The sequence below is a fragment of the Camellia sinensis genome, chromosome 2 (genome assembly GCF_055761805.1).
Source record: "Camellia sinensis isolate YWXY chromosome 2, ASM5576180v1, whole genome shotgun sequence".
Classification (NCBI taxonomy): domain Eukaryota; kingdom Viridiplantae; phylum Streptophyta; class Magnoliopsida; order Ericales; family Theaceae; genus Camellia; species Camellia sinensis.
The window spans coordinates 80,516,697-80,542,505 of NC_138962.1; the positions used below are offsets into that span (position 1 = coordinate 80,516,697).

At 38.1% G+C, this 25,809-nt stretch overlaps 1 protein-coding gene and 1 non-coding gene across 2 annotated transcripts; both read left to right on the forward strand.

The window, feature by feature from the left end:
• Positions 1–9,623: 9,623 nt before the first annotated feature.
• Positions 9,624–13,438, forward strand: LOC114315487 (translationally-controlled tumor protein homolog). The gene is made up of 5 exons (XM_028262101.2): positions 9,624–9,892; positions 12,358–12,431; positions 12,606–12,734; positions 12,822–12,979; positions 13,107–13,438. The coding sequence occupies exons 1-5, from the start codon at positions 9,865–9,867 to the stop codon at positions 13,222–13,224; spliced, it is 507 nt and encodes a 168-aa protein (XP_028117902.1). The 5' UTR covers positions 9,624–9,864; the 3' UTR covers positions 13,225–13,438.
• Positions 13,439–15,273: 1,835 nt separating this feature from the next.
• On the forward strand, positions 15,274–15,345 carry TRNAE-UUC (transfer RNA glutamic acid (anticodon UUC)). Its single transcript has one exon. It is a non-coding gene; the product is annotated as a tRNA-Glu (tRNA).
• The last annotated feature ends 10,464 nt before the right edge of the window (positions 15,346–25,809 follow it).

Genomic DNA, 25,809 nt, shown 5'->3' on the forward strand with positions numbered 1-25,809 from the left:
GACAATGGAGGCTTACATCGATGATATGGTGGTAAAGAGCCGACATGAGGCAAACCATTTGACCGACCTAACCGAGATGTTCGCCATTCTAAAGAAGCACAAGCTGCGCTTGAACGCCTCGAAGTGTGCCTTTGGCGTGGGGTCCGGGAAATTTTTGGGATTCTTAGTCACGAACCGAGGCATCGAAGCGGACCCTACTCAAATCAGAGCCGTGCAAGAATTGAAGCAGCCCAGCTCGGCTAAGGACGTGCAGCATCTGGCCGGGATGGCCGCCGCACTTAATCGATTTATAAGCCGGTCATCAGATCGCTGCCGCCCTTTCTTTCAAGCCTTGAAGTCAAAGTTCTCATGGGATGACGAGTGTGACCGAGCTTTGGCCGAGCTCAAGAATTATTTGTCTTCTCCGCCGCTGTTGGTTACACCAGAGCCCGGTGAGGAACTCTACCTTTACCTCGCCGTCTCCCAGCATGCAGTAAGTGCGGTGTTAGTCCGGGCTGAAGGAATCAAGCACCTCCCAATTTTTTACGTAAGTAAGACCTTGCTGCCGGCTGAGACGAGGTACTTGCCGCTAGAAAGGCTTGCGTTGGCACTAATGATGGCTTCGAGGAAATTGGCACATTATTTTCACGCCCATCCCATCGTCGTACTGACCGAGTTTTCCCTCAAGGCCTTGTTTGAGCGCGCAGATTTTTCAGGCCGAATTTTAAAGTGGGCGGTCGAGTTGGGACAGTTCGAAGTGAAGTTCCAGCCGCGCACCGCAATCAAAGCGCAAACCTTGGCCGATTTTGTTGCCGAGTTCTCACCTGGAACTCATCCGGTATGCCCGGTCGACATTGCCGAGACAGATGATGAGACGCACCCAATGCCAACCGAGGAACAACCAGCTGAAGAAGGTCGCGCCGCGGAGTTAGCGCGCACCATCGAAGTTCCCTCACTTTGCACGGTAATACCACCCGGCGATGTGATGACGGAGTTGTCTATCACCAACCCATCCACTCTGTCCGGTACCGCATCACCAAGGGGGGAAGGCATGGTTCCGCACAGCTCAGAACTTGATGATTCGCCTACGGACTTGGGCATTCTGAACCAACTTGCTGAGTCCGGTGCCGAATCCTCAAGGGGAGGAGTAATGGTTCCAGGCAGCTCAGACCTTGCGGCCGGCTTCACACCGCAACCTGGTGATTCGCCTACGGACTTGGGCATTACGGACCAACTTGCCGAGTCCGGTGTCGAATCACCAAGGGGCACCGAATTTGAACCGGTCAACACCAAACTTGACACCGCACAGCCGAGCAGTTGTGATCCCATCGCCCTTCGCAACTCTCAGGACCCATCTGACTGCTGGAAGCTTTTTGTGGGGGACATGTGGAAGTTTTTTGTTGATGGAGCGTCCAACCGTCATGGCGCCGGCCTAGGTATCGTTCTTATATCCCCGGACGACCTAACCATTGAGCATTCTATCACACTCGGCTTCCCGGCGTCTAACAACGAGGCTGAGTACGAGGCGCTTCTTGCTGGGCTCAAGAGCGCAATTCAAATGAAGGCTGCCGAGCTTCTTGTATATAGTGATTCCCAGCTTGTGGTTAACCAAGTTTCAGGGATTTATGAAGCGAAGGACGACAGGATGGCGAAGTACCAAGCTCTGGTCAGAGACCATATCAAGCAGTTTGAGGCAATCAGAGTCCAACGGATTGGCCGAGAAGAAAACAGCCGGGCTGATGAACTCGCCGGCCTCGCCTCCATGGTCGATAGCACGTCTCCAAACCCATTGTTGATTGACTTTCTTCCGCGGCCGAGCATTGAAAACGCCGGGCAGACGGATGTACTCTGCGCCGAGCTAGGCCCTTCCTGGATGGACCCCTTGATCTTGTTCCTCCGAGACCGGACTCTTCCAACAGACAAGAAAGAAGCGCACAAAATCCGGGTGAAGTCAGAGCGGTTTTGGCTCTCTCCTTCTGGCGCGTTGTATAAGAAGTCCTACACCGGTCCTTATCTCAAATGCGTGCACCCGAATAGTGTGGAGGCCTTCTTGTTTGAAATTCATGAAGGCATTTGTGGTAGCCACATCGGGGGCAGATCCTTGGCCTACCGAGCTATTTCGCAGGGATACTGGTGGCCGTGCATGCAGGCCGACGCGCAAAAATATGTCCGCAAGTGCGAGAAATGCCAGAAATTCGCCCATCAGATCCACCAGCCTGCCAGGGAACTTCTTCCTCTCACCAGTCCTTGGCCTTTCGCCATGTGGGGGCTAGATATAGTGGGACCATTGCCAACAGCACCGGGCAACCGGAAATTCTTCATCGCGGCCACAGATTACTTCACAAAGTGGATTGAAGCCGAGCCCTTGGCAACCATCAAAGAGAAAGACGTGAAGCGATTTGTCTGGCAGAACGTTGTCACGCGGTTTGGCGTCCCCAAGATTTTGATCTCTGACAACGGCACCCAGTTTGACGGTCGCCTATTCAGAGGATTTTGTGAAGATCTGAAGATAGAATTCTACAACTCCACCCCGGCCTACCCGCAGTCCAATGGTCAAGCCGAAGCGTCGAACAAGACTATACTGGATGGGTTGAAGAAACGGCTGGAAAAGGCCAAGGGAAAGTGGGCTGCGGAATTGCCCAGTGTACTTTGGGCATACCGAACAACCCCGCGACGTTCAACCGGGGAAACTCCATTTGCTTTGGCTTACGGCATGGAGGCGGTCATACCCTTGGAAGTTGAAATGCCCACCCTCAGAACCGAGAGTTTTGAGCCCGAGCTAAACGCCGAGGCTATTGCCTTGGAGCTGGACTTAGCAGAAGAGCGCCGGGAGAAAGCCCTCATCCATGTGGCCGCCTACCAACAAGAGCTCTCCAAGAAGTATAACAAGACAGTGCACCCCAGACCGTTCAAAGTTGGAGATTGGGTTTTGAGGAAGATTATGGGCAACACCCTGGTGCCAGGAGAAGGCAAACTAGGGGCAAATTGGGAAGGACCCTACAAGATCACTGGTCTGGCTGGCAAGGGGGCTTACCACTTGGAGGATCTAGAGGGAAGAGCTATACCCTGGCCATGGAATGCGGCCAACTTGAAATTGTATTATTTTTAAGCTTTACTTTCCTCTTTTTGTAAGGAAATTTTTTGGCTTGCAAAGCAGAATATAATTCTTTTTGTCAAAATTATAGAAGTAATTTTGCTTTAGCACATGGATTCTTGTTTTAATGTTTAGAACCGAGATGGTGTACTCCGGTTGGAAGAGTTGGTGTTTTGTCCAACTTAGGATTCCCAACCGAGATGGTGTACTCCGGTTGGAAGAGTTGGTGTTTTGTCCAACTTAGGATTCCCAACCGAGATGGTGTACTCCGGTTGGAAGAGTTGGTGTTTTGTCCAACTTAGGATTCCCAACCGAGATGGTGTACTCCGGTTGGAAGAATTGGTGTTTTGTCCAACTTAGGATTCCCAACCGAGATGGTGTACTCCGGTTGGAAGAGTTGGTGTTTTGTCCAACTTAGGATTCCCAACCGAGATGGTGTACTCCGGTTGGAAGAGTTGGTGTTTTGTCCAACTTAGGATTCCCAACCGAGATGGTGTACTCCGGTTGGAAGAGTTGGTGTTTTGTCCAACTTAGGATTCCCAACCGAGATGGTGTACTCCGGTTGGAAGAGTTGGCGTTTTGTCCAACTTTGGATTCCCAACCGAGATGATGTACCCCGGTTGGAAGTGTTGATTTGTTCGACTTAGTTACAACCGAAGTGGCTACTGCGGTTCATGAATTTGTCTTGTTCTGCTGAAGTGCTTAGACCGTGTTATGTATTCCGGTTCGATGAGTTATACTGAGATGTTTTGCTGAAGACAGAACTGATTACAACCGTGCATACACTTGCAAAAATTTGAATTTTCATTGATAAGAAATTCATTACAAACGGAGGGGACAGAGCCCGGTTACATCAAGAGAGTTGGAAGCAAAAATACAAAAACAAGGAAAAAGAAACCTAAACTAAGGGGGAAAGATTGGTGAACGCATCCTCGGCAGCATCAGCATCAAGGTCAATAGCTTGGCTTGCTTCTTGGGCGCCGGGCTCATCGTTGCCGGGCTGCTCAGGAACCTCGGCCTCTTCTTCCTCAGAATCTGTCTCCCCGTCCCCATCTTCAAGTCCCTCCTCGGCCTCAGCCTGTAAAGCGCTGAAAACATCGTTTGCATATGGCACAAGGTAGACCGGTAGAGAAGCTGGAGGAGGGTTGGCAAATACGTCGGTGTCAGAACTTTGGCCGAGCTGTTCGCAAGCGGATTTCCAGCCAGCCTTGAAGTATATGTCTTGTGTTGCAAAGACTTGCTTCTGGTAATTCTTCTCGGCCTCGTTGAAACCCGCGTTGTTGGCAGCCCGGCATGCCTTCCTCTTCTCTTTCTTCAGAGTGTCAACCTCGGCCTGGAGCTCGCTATGTTTTTTCTCGGCTGCATTCAGTTGACCGAGCAGCCTGTTATTATCATTGTTGGCCATCTCGAGAGAAGCTTTAGCCCGGCCGAGCTCGGCTTGAAGGCTTTCAACCTGGCTGGCAGTGTCATTGGCTTTCTGCCTAAGCCGGTGGATGCGCTCCAAGACCAAATGTTGTTTCTGAATGGCCTGCATAAAGAAGCAAAGTACATCAGAAAGGGGACCGAGCAAGAAGGACCGAGCAAACACTTGTGAAATATTAAAAAGAACGCCGACTTACCCTGGCCATGGACTTGACTGAGGATTTCACCAGCCGGGTGTCAGGGACGTGGTCGCTGCCGACCACGTCGCCCGGTAGGAGAAATGCTTTGGAGATATCGAAGGCGAGCAAATGTTCTTTGTCAGCCTTGATTGAAGCCGTCGCCGGGATGTCCTGTCCCCGGTGCTTCAGCTGAGGACGCCAAGCGGGCACGGGAGCAGGAGTTTCAGCTGGATGTTCGGTTGTCAGCTCGGCGATGAGCTCGGCGGAGGGATCTGCCCTTGGTCTCTTTCCAGCCCGGCGCGCTTCTCTGGCAGATTGCCCGGCAGCTGGAGCCGGGGACGCAAGGGCGACCACAGCGTCGCTGGATTGGCCGGCGGCTGGCGACCGGGTTATAACGCTCGGTATCTCGGCTGAGGTCGCGGTTAGAAGGTTTTTGATCCGAGATCTTTTGGCCATCTCTTGCTCGTCGGTTAACCGGATTAATGGGACGTCTGGTAGGGTTGGATCTGGAGGTGGCGAAGGAGCTCTGAGGAAGTCAGTTACTCTACTCCGGCGCGGAGCAGAATATCTGTAAGTCGGTGTGTAGCCGAGCAATTCGTTGCAGTCTCGGTGGCGGTACCTAAGCACGGCCCGAATTGCCTCGACGTTGGGGAATTGGTAGTTGGCTTGCAAGGCTTGGATAGCTGCAAAAGAAACAGGGAAACCGGTTAGTTAAACTAAAGAATAAAGTTCACCGAGCAAGTTTGAGTGGCTTACATGAAGAACCGAGGTCCTTGCTTATGAACCAGCCCGGCACCTTGGTTGTTTCGTAATTGCCGGACACCCAGAAGAAATCATCGTCGTGCATATCTTTATCCGGGGTGCCGGTTACGATTTTTTCCTTGCCCGGTCTTATTTTCAAGTAGTAAGCTAGGCCGTCACCGGTGTGGCCCATTGTGTATTGCCTCAATATCTCGGCTAGGCCTAAGTTGGTGCCTAGCCGTTGGTTCAATTCGTGCACGCCGTTGATTATTCTATAAGTGTTGGTGGACACCTGTGTGGGTGCCAGCCCGGTGCGGCGGAGGAACTCGGTTATAAGAGGGTTGAGCGGGAAACGAAGACCCCCTTCCACGATGGATAGCACGGTGAAGGAGCACTCCTCCCTACCCCAAGGTGTGGTCTCCTCTTCTGCGAGCTGCAGGTGGACATCGGCCGGGATGCCGTAGTCCTCCCTGAACGTAGCCAGCGCAGCCGGAGTATCCACTAGGAAGCGGAACTTCCCCATTTTTGGCCGGCTTGGTCTATCCCGGCTGAGGGGTTTGGCTCTGGGTATTGGATGTTGCCCGGTCCTGAGAGCCTCAGGAATGACAGTGGTCCCCTTGGACTCTGCAGGAAAAGGATGGCAAGTGTTAAGTGTTAGCGCGGTCGCGCGAAAGGTGCTGAATTTTAGCTCGGTCATTAAGGGCGCCAAACCACCTCGGTTGTCTACTCTATCTAAGGAGCCCGGTCGCCCAAGCGGACCAGATGTTAGCCCGGTTGAACGGCCAAGTCCTTTTGTTAACTCGGTTTTCGCTGGGGTTGAAACAAACATGTTGTTTGCCCGGTTTGGTTGGTTTTTTGGATCAAAAGAAGGCCCAGAGCCCGGTTCACCCCAGTTCATCAGTGTTCTTTAGAAATATGAAGAACACCAAGAACAGAGAAAGGTTTTAATACAGATTCTACGACCTATGCCCTAATATCTATGTTTTTGTACCCTAATGTGTGTAATATGAAGGAACATAACAACAAAATGAGGATGGATTGACTTACCAGTGAAGAGTAGGACCTAATCCTTCGAACACGAAGAATGGCAGAATGGCAGTCGAGCTTGAACTTCAGAACCGTCAGAGATGGAGGCAGCAGTAGGAAAAAATGGAACGATGGGGGGGGAGTTTGTATAGGCGAAAGAGACCGCCCAAATTCAAATTCTGGCAAAAACGGCGGGTTGGCTGCCCGATGACCAATGGCAGACCGCCACGTGTCCCCATTTATGGCTTTGACAGGACTGAAGCGACGGGTTGAAAAGACGAAGAGCCAACCGAGCTACTTTCAACGAGAATAGGTCAGCCGAGGAATATAACCGGTCAAATCTGCGGACAATTACGTCAACTAGCTCGGTCGAGGCTTGGCATCTTGACGACCGGAGAAACGTTATCTCGGTCGAGGTGAGTAATCCCAGTCACGCTTCCGCGGACGGAATTAAGGGGCAATTGAGAGGGTGATTTATGATCCGGTGTTGGGCCGGGGTATCGACCGGGCAAGCTGAGGGCCCAGCAGTGCATTGGGCCGAGATGATCAACTGTTCACCCGGAGATGGGCTACCAGAACTTGGGCCGAGCAAGGTTTGGACGGTGTGCCGCCCCGGACCGTGCAGAAGTTGCTCGGTCGGGAAGTGACCGGTCAGACCAGGATGCTTGGTTCGAGGATGGTCGAAACCAGACAGACCGAGAGACTGGCGCTCGGAAAGGCGCGGTCAGCCGAGGTAGTTGATTGACCGGCGAGAAGGCCGATCAAAGTAAGCATCCGGGCTAGGCTCGGCCGGGATGCCGCTTAGCCCGGTCCACCGTTTGTTTATCCGGTTAGGCGCTTAAGGTATGAAGCATGGTACGACCGAGGTAGGGCAGCTCGGCTGCCGAGCACCAGCTGTGCTGGCAGGCAGTTGAGAGCAGGTGATGAATGACATGGTTTATGCTGACAGATGGGATAGCAGAGCCACATGTCAGGAGATGACAGGGAGTGGATATGGGGCTCAGAAGGTATATAAGCATGTCTGCGTCCCCCATACGCAACAGACGAACACTCTGTAAGAAAATCCTTACACTCAAACACTCTCTCCCTTCTCTCTATTCCCTCTAAGGTGTGTGCTAACTTGACCGTCGGAGGGTTTCTTCGGCCACACACCGCCGGGTAGCTCACCGTTATTTGCTCGCAGGTGATCGGATATCGACGGAGCACGGAAGAAAGGAATACGGGCACGCCGGAATATTTGCTCCCCGTACATATATATATATAATATAATATTAGTATATGTACAAAATGTAATATATTTTTTAATTATAAATAGTATTTTTTAGTATTAATTATTAAATTTTAATATTATTATTAAATTTCTTATTGTGTTGCAGATTGAGTAGAGTCGGAGGTCACTGAAGGGGGGATATAATTTAATGACAACATTAATTTTTTTTTCTCATAATAAACAACAATGATATATTGCTAAACTTAAATATTAAGAGTTCATTTTGACAAATGTGAATTTTAAATTAAAGAATTTGAGGTTAAATTTTATATAATTTTGGGGAGTAACTATTTTAGGTGGATTGAAAATGAAAAAAAAGAAGATAAGTTGAAATAGAAATGATATATTTTAGTAGATAAATTTTATAAAACACACCACAAAAAAAGTGTCTATCACATGTCGTTATTGTGATTTTTGTGATTTTTAGTTATGACACATTGTAGTGTTGGATATAATTTACTTATAACTTATTGTGGTTGTTATTTTGGTTATGACTAGTCTTTGGTTATGCATAAAGTAATAATTAGTTATGACTCATTATGATATTAATTATGACTTATTGTAATTTTTTTTTTTTGTTATGATTGAAGATGTGTTACTTGGCTATAATTTATATAATGAGCAATGATGCAGAGCTCTAAAAATATGAGCTCTAGTGATGTGACAAGGCAAACAAATAAAAAAATAAAAATTAAAACATCACATCATATAGTGAGACCTACTATTAGAGTTCTCTCTAGAGCTTCCAAACATTTTTTAGTTATGACACCTTATAATATCAATATCAAAAAGTCATAACAGAGGGACACTATTACAATTTTTAAAAAGGGATACTATTGTAATTTTATAAAGGATATATATATATATATATATGTATATAATATAATTTATATATATAGGGCTACTAATATAATTATCCAAACTTCAAGGGCACGTGCTCCCTAGTACCATGTTGGCTCCATCTCTCTGTCAGGAGTAGGGGTTATATTTGCGAGTTGGGATAGGGGTCGATGAGAGCTTCATAAGGGTCTGGTCGGGGGTGTGAGCAAGTGGTAGAAATGAAAGTAGAGGTGGGGGTGGGGCCAGACTTAGATTTTACCCGTTGTCATCTCTACTCATAATTTTATCTCTACTCATAATTTTAATTTAAGAAAATTAAGTTTACTTTTTTAAAAATTAATTTTTTTATTTTTAATTATAATAATTTTTCAACATTTTAAATATTTTATTTTTATTTTTTAGATACACATAATTTAGATACTATTAAAAAGTAAAATATTTATAAAAAATATATAAAAAATTCAATAAATACATAAGAATACGAAAATGTACTAAATTTTTATATTTATTTTGTATTTGATAATTTTATAAAAAATTTATCTATAAATATTATACTTTTTAAATGTATTTAGATTAGGTACATCTAAAAAATATATATTTTTTAAAATATTAGAGCATCTCCAACCCACTAGGTATATCATGCTTGTTAGTCAAAATGCCTAGTATAACTCATTTTTTTCAACTCCAATGCACTAGGCATATGATTAGGCATTTTAGCTCAACTCACATTCACTAGCTACATGTAGCTAACCTTCAAGGCTAGGCAAAATGTATTTAATCATTAGGATCATTTCCCTCCATCTTTGTTGCTGATGTGGCATTTTATAAAATTAATAGTATTTAGATGAATAGCTAAAATAAAGAGCATGGTTGGAGTAAAAACATGAAATAGTTGACAGGCAAAATAAAATATATACTTTATAGTAATGTTTAAATAGGTAAAATGCCTATTACCGTTGGAGATGCTCTTAGACTCAAAATATAAAAAAAATAGGAAAAATAAAAAAATTAATCTTCGTAGACTTAATTATCTAAAACCAAATAAGGTGAGGTTTCACATAAAGAAAGGGCTACTTTGGTAATTTCAACAGCAGACAAGATTATTACCGAAACCGCGGTAAACACTCCCACTATAAATACTCACCGCCTCTCAACCCCACTTCTGAAACCTTCTCTCCCTATATATATCTCCCTCTCTCTCCATACTCTCTTTTCCCTTGTTATTTGGTTTTTGTTTTCTGTTTGGAAGAAAAGGAAAGAAAAGAAAAAACAAAAGAAGAAGAAGAAGAAGAAGAAGAAAGTGCTCTGCAATCATGTTAGTTTACCAGGATCTCATCAGCGGTACTTTTTTCTTGAGCTTTGTTATCTATATGTTTGTATTTGTCGTATGTAAGACTGCTTTCCTTTGTGTAGAATTGTATAGCGTTCTTGTTTCTGATGTGTTTTTTCAAGGCTTGTCTTATAGAATTTCATATGTTTTATTTTAGTTTATTTTATTTTAAAGTTGGTTCAATCTAGTCCCTTGCTTTAAGGATTTCATGATTCATAGCTAGTTCTGCAACTGTGTTACTGTGTGTTCTGTTTGGAATCTGAAGCTATAGGCTTTGTCTAACTGGATGTTGTGGGATGTATTGGATAGTAAATTCTTGATTGTTGTTGTTGTTGTGGTTATTGTTATTGTTATTGTTATTGTTATTGTTATTGTTATTGTTTTTGTTGTTGTTATTGTTATTGTTATTTATTTATTATTTTATAATCGGATGTCCGGATCAGTTTACGCACACACGACTAAGTCTGGGCCTTGGCTAACCACTGCGCAAACTTCTAGTGGCTACAAAGTTTGCGATTGTATGGCCTTTGTGGGTTTCGAACCTGCCACCTGTTGGTCCACTAAGCCAAACCGCTTGGGTTATTATTATTATTATTTTTTTTGCGCACAAGAATTTTGTCCATGTGGTTGTAGATATAAGACAGATGATTATTATTTTTTTAATTATATATCTTAATAGTAAGCTAAAAGAAAATAGACTTGGTAATTCTCTTTTCTATTTGGATTTTATGTAATTGGAAAAGAGTCCCCATAGCTAAGCCAAACACATGATATGAAGACAAATTCCGTTGATCGCAGATGAGTTTAGTTGCATCGGGTTGGTTTCTAATATATTTTGAACCAAATAAATATAATGTAATTATTAAAATACTACAAAGAGCAAAAAGAAGCTGTTGTATGGTTGCTTTTATAATAAAGTCAACTTAATTTGCGAAGTAAAATAATATGGAATTTAAAGTTGCAAGAATGTAAATCAGTGATGAGCAGTATGAATGTAAGTCATAGTATCAAGATGTGTGTTGTTGAGTGAGAAAGGGGAGACTAAAGCTGATACAGGGACATAAAGAATGAACTGTAATTGTTTAATGAATTCCTTTGGGATTATTAAGTTACTTATACAGTAGAAACATAAAGTAAGACAAGATGTCACTTACACAGGGAATGGAGGGCCAAATAAAACATGGAGAGTCCAGCTACTTCAGAGCCATGAAAGTTTTTGTAGAGCAGGCCTTATACACACTGTATTTATTCTTTAAATTTTGCAGGGTCATGACCCTCCCTAACTACCCTCTTCCTCCTCCCCTAGATATAGGCTGGCTGTTAGTTTTTGGATGGTTTTATGTATATGGGTTCCAGAGTCTTAAAAAAGCTCGCAAGTTTTAGCCTCTGTTTGGGAAGTGGGTTGGCTTTTTGGCTTTTTTAGCTATTTTAGCCTGGGCTTAAAAGCTTGGTTTGGGAAGGGCTTTTTGACTTTTTGGCTTTTTTGAGTTTTTTTGTGAGAGAAGAATGTAATGATTATGGGTTGGATGTGATGTTTTGTTTGTTATGGCTAAAATAGTCTATTTTGTTTTTTGTGGCTAAAATAGCCAAAAAAGTCCAAACCATGGCTTCGCAAACGAATTAGTTTATTTAGTTCTCTTCGGCTTATTGCCCACCTCTTTAATCTTGCACCTGAAGCAACCTCTCCTTCTCTCTTAGTTGACGGGAACAATTTTTTTTTTTTTTTGTTAATTTTTTTTTTATATTTTAAATTTGGCGGACTTGTGTTTGGAACATTTGACAAATGATGATCCATTGACCTTTTCTTCTTAAGAAACTCCTGCTTTGTCCTTGAGTAACATGATAGATTGTCTTGGTACTTGATGTTTCATGAATGCATTTATATTGTAGTTCCAGCATAGCATTGTTTAACTATCTACTAATAAGTGTGTATTCCACTGCTACGGTAACTCCGCCGTGAGATAATGACAAAACTGTCCCTTTTACTTCCCAAATGGACCTTGCCACCTTGGTCATGTAGTACTTGTGGATGCAGAGTTGCATTAGCCTTCTCAGTAACCTCCAGTGCCCTGGTTTTATCTACCAATTTGAACGACAAATCCAAATAGGAATTTCCATCACTCAGCAAAGGTTAAGCTATAGGAACCACAACCACGAAACAACGGGTGTAGTGATTTGCCTTCATTGGGAGAGATTCTGTATGTGGTAATTGTTTAAATCTTGCTCACAAGGGTTTCAATTGCATGTTACATGTTGGTTGAAAATATTTTTTTGTTTATTCTTATTGCTAGTTTATAGTTTTGGATGGTGGTAATTTTTCATGTCATGCTGCCAAGCTGTACAAGAATGTCTTGGGACTATTTTAGAGAATATTGGGAATCAAGAATGTGTTTGATTGTGTTAACTGTGTTGTGATTTGATATAAATTTATTGGGATGCCTCTGTTGCTAAAAGTGAATACATTAATGAATTCCAGGTGACGAGCTTCTCTCGGACTCATTCCCGTACAAGGAAATTGAAAATGGAATGTTGTGGGAAGTAGAAGGAAAGGTAGGGGTTATTTATTTATTTACTTCTCAAAACTCTTATCTTTTAAATTTCAATGAGTGGTCTTGCTGTAAGATGAGAGTGCAACACGACCTTTTGCATATACTCTATGTTTTGACAGCCTATAGTGCATGCACCATTACAAATATAACCTTGCCATTTGCCTACGTGTTGCAGTGGGTGGTTCAAGGAGGTGTAAATGTAGATATTGGGGCTAATCCTTCTGCTGAAGGTGGAGATGAAGATGAAGGTGTCGATGACCAAGCTAAAAAGGTCGTTGATATTGTTGATACTTTCAGGCTCCAGGTAACTAAAGTCATCTGTCATAGTTTCACTGTTTTGTATTTTTTTTTCTATTAATATTTAAAACTAGAGGTTCATCATTATTCGCAGGAGCAACCTCCATTCGACAAGAAGCAGTTTGTTGCATTCGTGAAGAAGTACATTAAGTTGCTGACACCTAAGCTGGAAGCAGACAAGCAAGAGTTGTTTAAGAAGAACATTGAGGGAGCAACTAAGTTCCTTCTTTCAAAGCTCAGTGACCTACAATTGTATGTGTATCTATTTTCTGATCTATAGCTAGATTTGTGACTGACTTGCATGAATTCACACTTTCAACTACAATTTTCTCTAATTGTATAACCAATTGTTCTTTTTTTTTTTGTGTGCGCGCTACAGTTTTGTAGGGGAGAGCATGCATGATGATGGGACTATGGTGTTTGCATATTATAAAGAAGGTGCCACCGATCCAACTTTTCTGTATTTCAGCTATGGACTGAACGAGGTGAAGTGCTAAGCTAATGCAGTTAGCTCGAAACTGGAGGTGCTTGCTGTGTAGTTAAGTTACGAGTGTTTTTTCTTTTTGTTTTTTTTAACTTTTGGTCTCATGGGGAGTAGAAGTATTTTGAGAGCCAGTGGATTAGTTGTTTTTGCATTACATATAGTTTTATGTTGACCTGAATACGTACCCTTTGGTTGGGTTCAGTAATAAATTTATAAATTTATAGTGATTTTTGTAAATGATTTATTGGCTTATCCTATTCGCTTAGAACCAGGTTTGAGAATAATTTTGGAACACTACAAACTTCCCGCATTAGTGCAATGGGATGGATGCCTGAGAATATTCTTGATTGGCCAGCTCTAGATTGCCTCACAGAATGGGATGCCTAATTGAGTTTCTAGCATGAATGTTGTGATAGTAGTTTAATAAGGCAGCATTGAAATCCTAAGTGCTCTGCTGTGGTATGCACTTGGTGAATTCTGGCTAGGATATTTCATTGTGCTCCTAATCGTTCGATTATGTGAAGAATTTAGGGACACAAATCTTCAGAAACAATCGTTAAGATACGAGAACAGAGAGATTTGAAGATAGACTTCTCTTGTTGATTTTGTTTATTTGTGTACTTTTTCTGAATGAAATGCCAGGAGTCATAATATGCAAGTAAAAGAGCCTTTGCATACGAATATATGGATTATGGACAAACATGACATCATCACAACTTCTCTATTTTTTAATGAGCAAATTACAAACAAGTGGAATGTGAAAAATATTTACAATTTACAATTTCAACAATGCTAGGTATCATGAAAAACTTATCATGAAAATAATTATGAAAATTTTGTGACTCTTGAATTATACTTAGAATAAAACACTATACACTAATCAAGGTAATTCAAGGATCATAAATCTTTTATGATCATTTTCATGAAAATTTTTTTTCATGATCTTTAACTTTTGCCCTTACAATTTTGTTGGTTCCATGCATATGTTTTTTGAAGTGACAATTTTGACTGAAACCCATTTACTGTCTCAGCCTTTCTTATTCTCTTTATTCTTTCTCTCTCCTTTACTCCTCTTATTGTCTCTCTCATCTTTTTGTCTCTTCTTTTTCTTCGTCCCCCTAACTTTTCTTTCTCTTTTACGACTTTTTGTGTTAATGTCTCTCTTCTTCATCACCGACCCATAAACTCTTCAGCTTATTTGGTTCTCATCCCCAGTGGTGATGCCAACCTTTTGTTGACAACTCTCATGATCTACAAATCCATCCTCATAATAATCATACTTGTCCTTTATTTCTATCGCTGTCAAAATGCCTACTAGACAACTTGTTTTGGGACAAAATTAAATATTACAGAAAATATTTTACCACCTTAATTATTGAATTATGAAAGAGACTCTTAGCATGCCAAATTTTACAAATTAATTTTTTTTTTTGAGGACAGAAAACATGAAAGGGAAATGATAAGAACCCAATAGCGTACCAAAAGTTTAATTGGTAATTTGATACAGCTTCTAAAAGAAAATTTTACACTTGATCCTATTTTATTGCACAATTAATGGATTAGAACTGGCACATAGTTTGGGGTTTGTTTTGATAATCTGAACTGTTTACTTTTTAAGATATATTGAGTAGAATATATTTATAAAAAATCAAGTTGATTGTGTATCGTTAACCATTTCATCTAATTGCATTTGTATTTACAAAAATGAATAGCAAATTTGATTTAAAGTATAAAATTAAATACAATTATGATTTGATGAAAGAATTATTAATATCTGATCAATTTAATTTTTTGTTGATATGTTCTACTCGATATACCTTAAAAAGTGAATGGTTCGATTTGAACCATCAAAATGTGCCCAGATGGTTGCACAGTAGCCACACCATTTCCATGATTTGGGTAAAAATTTAGAAAGAAAAATAAAAAAAATATGAATGAAATATAATTATATTTAATCTGCATTTCACACAGACTTTCTCTTTCCTTTTTAAAATTTTTATTCAAAACATAGCCTAAAATTTAATTACTTTAAGTATTATAAATCTTCTCAATAGTTCACTAATCCGTTGTCGTCCAGCGGTTAGGATATCTGGCTTTCACCCAGGAGACCCGGGTTCGATTCCCGGCAACGGAACCTTTTTTAAAATCTGCAATTTTTAATCTGTATATTTTGATTATTAGTAATTTTTTTAGATACACTTACAATTTGTAAAAAAAATCTGTAAAAAATCCACTAAATACAAAAATTCAATATATTTTTCTAATTTTTTTATATTTATTATTGAAAAAAATTAGATTTCTTCATAATTTTTTTAAAAAACTTTTTAAATACATTTAAATTAAATGCATTTAAAAAAATTAATTAAAATATGAAAGAAATTCACCAAACAATAAAACACGAAAAATAAAAAGTTGAAAAACTCAAAAATTATTTTTAAAAATTCAAAACCAAACAAATATTTTTACAAGATTTATGTTATTTTTTCATACATACATCAGGTTTTTGTGTAAAGAAAACACAAACTTTCTGAAAATCTCTTTTTATTCATCTGACATGTTTAGGGGTGAGCATGGTCCGGATTGGACTGGATTGGAATAAAATCAGGACCAATCCGTTTTCTACGGTTCCTAAAATATTGGAACCAATCCAATCCGTTTAAATCATGGAACCAATCCGAACCAATCCATTTAAATACGGATTGGATCGGTTTAGGACCACGAATTCACATAATTAAATAACAAAAATATATTTATAACACTTTAATTTTATAAAAATATAAACATAGCGCTATATTAGTTCCACAATAGCAACATATTTTTCTATAATAGCGACATACTGTTCTAAAATTTAAACAACCATAAGAAAATTGGTTTCACTATAAGTATTTAAACCATTACAAATTAAAACTAAAAACCAACAAAAAGAGTAATAAAAGAAGATATTATACGGTTTTAGGTTTGAGTTTAGATTTTATATAGAATTAAGAGAAGATACTATAAGGGAGGATGTATAATAAAAATATAGACTATTTGTATACGGTTCGGATCGGTTCCAATCCGGAACCGTGAGATTCAATCCGGAACCAATCCGTAGACTACGGATTTTTAATTCTTCAATCCGGAATCGAACCGCGGATTCAAAAAATCAATCCAAACCTATCGGATTGGACTGGACTGGATCGGATTACGGATTTCACGGATTGCTTGCTCAGCCCTAGACATGTTTATCATTTTTTTAGATCACATTTGAATTTTTTTAAAGTGCGGAATTGGCAATTTTATGTTGTTATCAACACGTTACAAGGACGAATTCAGGATTATGACTATAGATATGCGAAAGTATGTTTTTTGGAATGTAAACCCTTATAATTTTAAATTATTTTAAATCTTATAATATAATATAATATATAATATTTTTTGAATTTTTGAGCACATTATATTACAAATGAGCAAAAAATTGAAAATTAAACCTTGTTGCAAATAAATATGCTTTCAAGGGATGATCTTAAATGCATTTTAGATGTGACTTATTTGTTAAGTTGGAATGTGATAATATATAAGTATTCTTGTTCCGACTTTAGAGAATAATCAATGTTTATTTAATTATTTAAATTATTTTTGTGGCATAAGTTGTAAGCACCGACGACTTGACACAGAATTTAAAATTAAAAAAAAAAAATTCTAAACTAGCCAATTTAATACAGTGTAGCTAGGACGATTATCAACAAATTTTATAGTTTAGAGAATAGAATTAAAATTAAAAAAATAAAAAATAAAATAATTAAGATTGTGTGTGAGAAATTTGAATAGCATTGAAACCAACAAAAGAGAAAAATGGAAATTGCATTTAGAGGAAAGATTCATGGTAAACATGTGAGTATGACCCATTAGTAGCCTTTTGTGTTCATAAATTTTGTTCAACCAATATCAACCAAGAAGGGTTCCTTCTTTAAAATTCTGTACTACTTTTAAAGGTAAAATTATAAGTCTGTTCTAAGATCATGTTAAATTTTAGTAATTCATTCAAACTGCTCCTTTAAATACTTCGATTAGGGAAAATTACATGAATACTGTTAGAAATATAATTAACTTTTGGATAAATCTAACACGTAGAATTTTCACCATGAAATGTAGCATGAAAAATTATGTGTGGTTTAAATTTAATTGTTGTATGGTGGATCATATACTTGGATTAAATCTAGACTACATGTTGATTTTTCTAGATAAATTTGTTATGTATGTAGTATTCCTGTAATTATTTAGTATTTAATCTGCTAATTTTTATCTTTCAACAATTATAACAGTTATATTTCAATATAGTTTCAAAATAATTATAGGCAAGACTACAAAAAGCATTTCAAAATCAATGAGTGCATTTAGAGAAAAAGTGACATATTGGAGGAAACCAAATATGGAAAAATATGAATGACGAGGTTAGACTTTTTTATTATTATTTTATTTTATTTATTTTTTATAATTATTTTGTTCTCTTAACATCTTAAACATTGTAATTCTGTTATCTATGCTTGATTCATATTGCATAATTGTATATGAATGTTTTAATCTGTTATTTTTGTTTTGTCGATGTTCATTTTATGTTCGAATAAAATATATATTTGACTTCTTGTTATTCATTCACTAATTTTTTTTAATTAACAGACTGACATGCTAACCAATTTGAATTTCAAAATTTTTCTAAGTTATATATATATATATGCAACTCATTTTAATAATTAAAATCGTTCAATTTGTAAGGTCATTTTTTTTTAGATGATATACATAAATGGTGTGTTTGATTGGACGGACTGGATAAGAGAGGATTAGAATCTATTGGAGTTGAATCCTGGGACTGTGAATCCCTCGGACTATTTGATTGGATTGAATGTGTATCCCGTGTTTGTTTTCTCATGGGATTAAGACTATTTTTAGTGAATCCAATGTTTGGTTGGACGGATGTGTATCCTGTGTTTGTTTTCTCATGGGATTAAGACTATTTTTAGTGAATCCAATGTTTGGTTGGACGGACTGGATAGGATAAATGAGCAAATGACTATTTTACCCATTTTCAATTGTTTACTTAGTAATAACAATATTAAACATATTTGTAATATTTTAATTATTTTTAGTTAGATTAAATAAAAATTTATTTTATTTTATTTTTTACACAATTAAATAAATTTATTTTTTAAAAATTAATAAAATAAAATAAATAAAATATCAATAAAAATATATGTTATTTTTTAATTAAAATTTTAAATAAATTTATTTTTAAAAATAGTAATAATTAAATAATGAAATTATATAAAACATCTATAAAATTTAAATAATGAAATTAAATAAATTATAAACAAAATTTTAAAATAAAACATGAATAAAATATCTATAAAAAAATATTTTAAAAAATTAAATAAATAAAACATCAATAAAAAGTTAAATAAAATTATTTTATTTTTAAATTGAGACATTTAAATTTTATTGAATTTTATAAAATATAATACATAATTAAATAATAGAGGGTCAAAATGGTCATTTTACCACCTAATCCCAACCGTGGATAGTCCGCCAAAAATTGTCCCCCCCCTCTGCCTCCCCCTAGGATACAATAGTCCCCCATATGGAGGATAATGAGTCCGGCCAGACTCCATGTCCGGCAAACTAAAAAAAAAACAAACGCCGGATTGAATGCTTTTCCCGGATTACAATCTACATAGTAAATAGTCATTTCCTTATCCATCCAATCAAACACATCCAAAGGTTTCGACAAAATAAATTGTTTGAATTATCAAAACAAGACCTTAGTGAACCCTATACGCTCGGATCAAGGTCCTAACACTACAGGAAATGGGGGTTTTGATGATGTTTATTTAATGGCGTCTTTTCAAACACCACTTCTTATAATATTTAATGGCATTTTTTAAACGTCGCTTTTATTAAAAATTAAAATGGTGTCGTTTTAATAAGACAAGGTGTTTGAAAACACCTTAAAACGTCTACATTGAGGGAAATAACATACACATTTTTTAGCTCTAATCTTTCACTCACTCACTCAGTCTCTTGCTCCCTCTCCCTCTCTAAACCCACCCCTCTCTAAACCCTCTCAACGGATCAAAGTTCGAAGCTCCATTAACAGATCGAAGTTCGAAGCTCCATTAACAGATCGAAGTTCGAAGCTCCATTGCTGATTCTCAGTACAAGGTTCCTTTCTCTCTTTCTCTCTCTCTCTCTCTCTCTCTCTCTCTCTCTCTCTATTCATACGTGACCTGTACATACATTGATGTGGTATTTTCTAGTTGAATTCGAAACATTTTTCTAATCCAATTGCACTCTTGATTTCACTGGTGTTGCGTTTTTACTATCGATTCACAAGACTTATTAGTAGATCTACTATATTTATTTAATTTTATTTGATTTATCGTTCAGATCTTCGTGAGCTTTCATTGAATTTTCCAGATTCATGTCAGTTGGTTGAGATTTAACTTGATTAGGCTCCATCGTCTACAAACCACTGTCTCTCTCTCTTTCTCTCTCTGAAGCTCTTCCTTCTCGATTTTGTTGATTTGGTTATTGATTTTGTTGATTTTTGTTTGTGTAGATCAAGGCATTAAGAGAAGGTAGAAAGGTTTGTTGAGTTTGACACGTTGGTGGACCCAGAAATACAACCTTTATTTGTAACACTCTAGTACACAAAACACTTGTACACAATCATACACTAATACACTTCACTTATCCACTCACACATACATTCAAGCACTCATGCTTTGTGTCTTCTTCACACAAGACCTTGAGACACCTCGCACTAGATAGTGCTTGACCACTCACTTTGGACTCACTCTTCTTTCACTCAATTGTCTAATTGTCAATTGCTTAGTACATGAACTCATCTCATATTTATACTTGTTGAAGAACTTTCTAGAATACACTCATACTTTCTCTATACTCTAGAACAATCTAGATTACTCTAGTACATATTAGAGCTTTCTATTCTTCTCTAAAGTATTCTAGAACCTTCTAGAACTTTATAGATTTCTCTAGTTTTCTCAAAACTTCTTTAATGTTTCGGAACCTTCTAGGATATTCTGGAATCTTCTGAATTTCTCTAGGTTTTTCCAGAATCTTCTAGATCTTTCCAGAGTATTCTAGATTCAAGTGGAAACTTCTAGAATATTCAAGAGAGAAGATTCTAGAGAGTGAGGAGAGTTAGTGATGACTCTCAACAAGGTTTAGATCTATACCTCCCTTCTCTCTTTCTCTCTCCTCCTTGTTGATCTGAAGGCTTTTGAGTTGGTTGTTGCTTTGTTTTATGCCCAAATGATTAAATCCCTATATTTTTTGCATTTTGTATACATTATATGAAATTCAACTACACTTGTCGTAATTAATTGATTATCTCTTGTTATATGACTTTTGATTGTGTTGGCTTATTTTTCCTACAAAGGAAAATATCATAAATGCGAGCATGCTAGTAAGGATTGAAAAATCCTTACAGATTAAATTCAAGCCAATTATCAAGCGATTGCGTTGACGGTTCTTTTGCCTCAACGAAGAGGACTTCAAAATTGTCAAGTGTAAAGAAAAGAAAAATTAAAAGAAGAAAGAAGAAGACGGAGAAAGATGATTGAGTGAACAATCAAACTAACCATTAATTTATCTCTACTCCTATGCTTCGAAAAGGAAGTGCATAAAATAAAGTGCAGAGAACTTACCTCTACTCTTATGCTTCGAAAATGAAGTGCAAAAAATATAAATGACAAGAAGAATATAAATCAGTTGTTTTTTATTTGAGTTCTGGATCCTTTACAATGTAGCCATTGATGGCTATTTATAGAGGAAAAAATACAGTAATAACTATTTAGTAACTACCCATTTCTTTCATCTTCATCCTTGTCTTGTCATGTGTCCTTCCACTCATCCACTTTGTCCTTCATGTTCTCCATCATATCCATAACTTCTTTTAACTTCCAAATGAATAAAAGGATGCCACATATCCTGAAAATAATACTAATACTAATACTAATACTAATACTAATACTAATACTAATACTAATAATAATATTTTATGGTGCCAACATTACCCCCCACGACCCTTAAAAATGATGTTTACTTGAATTTTTAAAGAGCTGAACCAAACACATACTGTCATTTTTGTGCCTTAAAAAAAAAGAAAAAGAAGCAATTGGCCATCAATTTGAAAAGATAAGCCATTTTCAACTATTGATTTAAATGCATAGGCTTTTCCTAGCCAAGTTTAACATTTCAAATGGCTAAGTTGTTCTTTAGTGCATCAAATTCATCAAAACAATGCTTAAAGATGATTGTTTTATTAGCCATTTCATCAAAATTAAATTTTGATATGAACCACAAATCCAAAAAGGATTTTGAACACTAAGAACCATAGTACAAGATGACTTTAAAAATTCAAATAACTTGACATTTTGAATAATTTCAAAAAATTCAGATTCATGAACATTAAATTGTTCATCATTCTTAGCCATGTTTGACTTGAGAATATGTTCTTTGGCCAAATAACTTTCATCATTCATTGACAAGTGGGGTTGTTTTTCTATTTTATCCATTAATAGATTATGAAAATCCTCCATGTGAGTTTTATCATTTCTCGGTCTGATGGGTTGTTCCATTTTAGCCATTAATGGCTTATGAAAATCTTTCATAGACATCTTATGTCCATGATTTGACTCTCTAAGAATGGATTTTTCAACCCCCGAGTTTTATATGGAACATTATTTTTAACCATGCTTGGCTAAACAACATGCTTTTTAGCCATGTTATTTTCATAAATTAGTTCTTTAAAAATGTGTTTTTTGAACCCCTCCCAACCATTGATGAAATCAACTCTTTCCTTTTGCTATTTTCAACCATGGAAAAATTCTGAAAAAATTCATAAATTCCGGCCATTAAAGCCTCAGTTAAAGACTTGGTAGTGAGAGTTGACAACTCATTATTCCATTGACAAATTTCCAGATCAAGCTGATGAATTTCTCCAATTAAATGGCATCTTTTTTCTTTCACCAAATAATATTCTAAGGGATGAAAGTTTATTTCATCAAGAAAATGGATCTCTTCTTGAAGATCCAAAATTTTTAGCTTACGCCAATAGATTTCATCTAGGCTATTTGAAATGGACGAATCCAATTCATTTTTCATTTCTTACACTTGACAACCCACTAGGCGTGCCAAAAATTGTTGGCTTATTTTTCCTACGAAGGAAAATATCATAAATACGAGCGTGCCAACTTGGATTGAAAAATCCTTACAGATTAAATTCAAGCCAATTATCAAGCGATTACGTTGACGGCTCTTTTGCCTCAACGAAGAGGACTTCAAAATTGTCAAGTGTCAAGAAAAGAAAAATTAAAAGAAGAAAGAAGAAGACGAAGAAAGATGATTGAGTGAACAATCAAACTAACCATTAATTTATCTCCACTCCTATGCTTCGAAAAGGAAGTGCATAAAATAAAGTGCAGAGAACTTACCTCTACTCCTATATTCGAAAATGAAGTGCATAAAATATAAATGACAAGAAGAATATAAATCAATTGTTTTTTATTTGGGCTCTGGATCCTTTACAATATAGCCATTGATGGCTATTTATAGAGGAAAAAATACAGTAATAACTACTTAGTAACTACCCATTTCTTCCATCTTCATCCTTGTCTTGTCACGTGTCCTTTCACTCATCCACTTTGTCTTACATGTTCTTCATCATCTCTATAACTTCTTTTAACTTCCAAATGAACAAGAAGATGTCACATGTCCTGAAAATAATAACAATAATAATACTAATACTAATACTAATAATAATATTTTATGGTGCCAACAGATTGGATCTAAATTTTTTTGGGATCAAGTAATTTACCTAATTATGTGCAATTTATGCAAAGAACTTAACCTCAAGAAAAGAATAGCAACACTGATACATGAGTTGTTGTTTGTTAGCATGCTTAATTTGCTCTTACAAAAAAAATAAAAAAAAAAAAAAAAAATGAAAGCACACAAATTATAAAAATACTATTTAATGTTACCATCACCGAGTTAGAAATGAAGAGAATAGAGTCACACCTCATTTATGCAGGCAAAAAGTCGCTCAAAAACAAGGGCGTCAAGCTTTGTTGATCACTTGATAGGTTTTCTCCCAACAAGGCATTGGGAGGTCCCTACATTGTATAAGTCTTTCTGTTATCAGTGTAAAACAATTAAATTTGAAATTCTAGAATAAATATAAATAGCACTTTTTCCAGTGGAAAAATGTATTATACATGGGTGTGTGCACACACGTCTGTGTGTATTTACAAAAATTTAAGGAAAATTAAACAGAAGGTACCTGTCCATATGCAAAAATAGAGCTGTTAAACCTGGCAAGGCAATTTTCAACAAGAGGAGCTCTGACAAGATATATTTGAAAAGTACATAATTACAAGGAAAATTCAAGTGTTTTATTATTTTAACGTAAATGTATTCACTAGCTCGTAGAAAAATTATCAAAAAAAATAAAATAAAATTGGATCTTGCCTGTGTTGAATTAGTGAAACAAAACTGAAACCAATATACTTTCTTATTCAACAACACATTTGATAATATATCAGCTATATTTATACAAAAGTAATTAGGAGCTCAACTAACTATCTAAACAAAATATCTTCTAACAAACTAACTATCTTCTCAACTGTGTAACTAACTCCTAAACAGATGAACTTCTCGAACTGCAATCTGAGTCGGAGTCACCTAAGCTGGCTGCACTACTTGCACCTGAGCTGCTGCTAGTGATGGCAATTTGAAACCGACCCGACGAGGATCCTCGATCTTGACCCCGATTTGAGCGGTTTTTCCCCGAAAAATACCCCCGACGGGGAGAAGACGGTATTTGAAAATCAATCCCCGATCTATTTTGGGCCGGGGACGGTGATCAATGTTTAAGCCCTGGCCCGACCCGATCCCCGGCCCCGGCCCATCCCCGAATTTCCCCGAAGTGAAATTACTTTTATAACCCCTTATAATAATAATAATAATAATAATAATAATAATAAACCAAACCCTATATTATATTTATAATAAACTAAACTTACTATGTTACTCTCACACTCACTCTCATACTCAGATATATCTCTCTCTCTCTCACTCTCATCTCAACTCTCTCTCACTCTCTCGTTCTTCTCTTTGTCAACACTCTCTCTCGCAGTCACCAATGGTGACATCACCACCACCGCTGGCCCCGACCCCCCCTCTTTCTCACCGACGGCAACATCACCACCATCGCCGCACAAGGTCTGTCTGTCTGTCACTACCACCGAACCCACCGCCATCGCCACCGCCAGCCACTCTCGATCTCGATCCTTGTCACCACCACCGAACCCACCGACGGCGTCGCTCAGATCTGTGCGCCAGACGATGGATCTGTCTCTGTTAGACCTGTGTGTGTGTGTGTGTGTGATCTGATCTATTTCTATTTAATTTTTTTTTTAAATTTAAATCTGTATTTGTTGATAATGATAAAAATAGTGATATATATATTGATTCGTTGTTCTTGTGTTGAAGCTCGAGGATTTTTCGGGGTTGGGGAAACCTGATTCCCGTTAGGGGACGGGGACGGGGAGGTGATGGGTTCCCCCGCCGGGGATCGGGGGCAGGGATGGGGATTTTTCAGCCATCGGGGATCGGGGACGGGGAGTGTAGTCCCTGGCCTCGTCTCGCCCCGTTGCTATTCCTAGCTGCTGCACCACTTGAACCTGAGCTAGCTGAACTATAATCCTCAACATTCCCCTTCAAACTGATGGGATGAGAGACTGACATCAGTTTGGATTGAAGATAAGAGAAATGAGATACGGATAAGGGTTTGGTAAATATATCAGCCAACTGATCAAGGGTAAAAACACAGTGCAACTCAAGCTTTTTAGCAAGGACTTGATCACAAACAAAGTGGCAATCCATTTCAATATGTTTGGATTGAGAGTGAAAGACTGGATTAGAAGCTAAGGCTATGGCAGAGACATTATCACACCAAAGAAGAGGAATTGTGGGAGACACAATACAAAGATCATGAAGTAACATGCCAATCCAAGTCAGTTCAGCAGCAGTATGAACCAATGATCGATACTCTGCTTCAGTAGAGGATCGATACACAGTAGCTTGTTTCTTGGCTGACCATAATAAAGTTGGAGACCAGAAATACACAATATCCAGAAGTGGATTTCCTGTCAACAGAGTCTCCAGCCCAGTTGGAATCAGAATAGGCCTGCAGAGCAAATGAACTGGGTGTTTAGGTGAGGCCTTGAGACAGAGTTCCTTTAAGATACCTAAGCAACCTTTTTATACCAGTAAAATGGCCAATAGTAGGATTATGCATATGCTGACAGAGGTGATTTACAACATAAGACAGGTCAGGCCTGGAAATGGTTAAATACTGCAATGCCCCAACTATACTTCTATAGATAGAAAGAAAGATTGTGAAAAGGAACATCAGATTTGTGAGACAACCCAGGCTTAACAGAGATAAGGGAATCACATGGCTTACAATCCAACATACCAGCTTTAGTAAGAACATCCTGAGCATACTTGGTCTGAGAAAACACATAGGTAAAGCCAG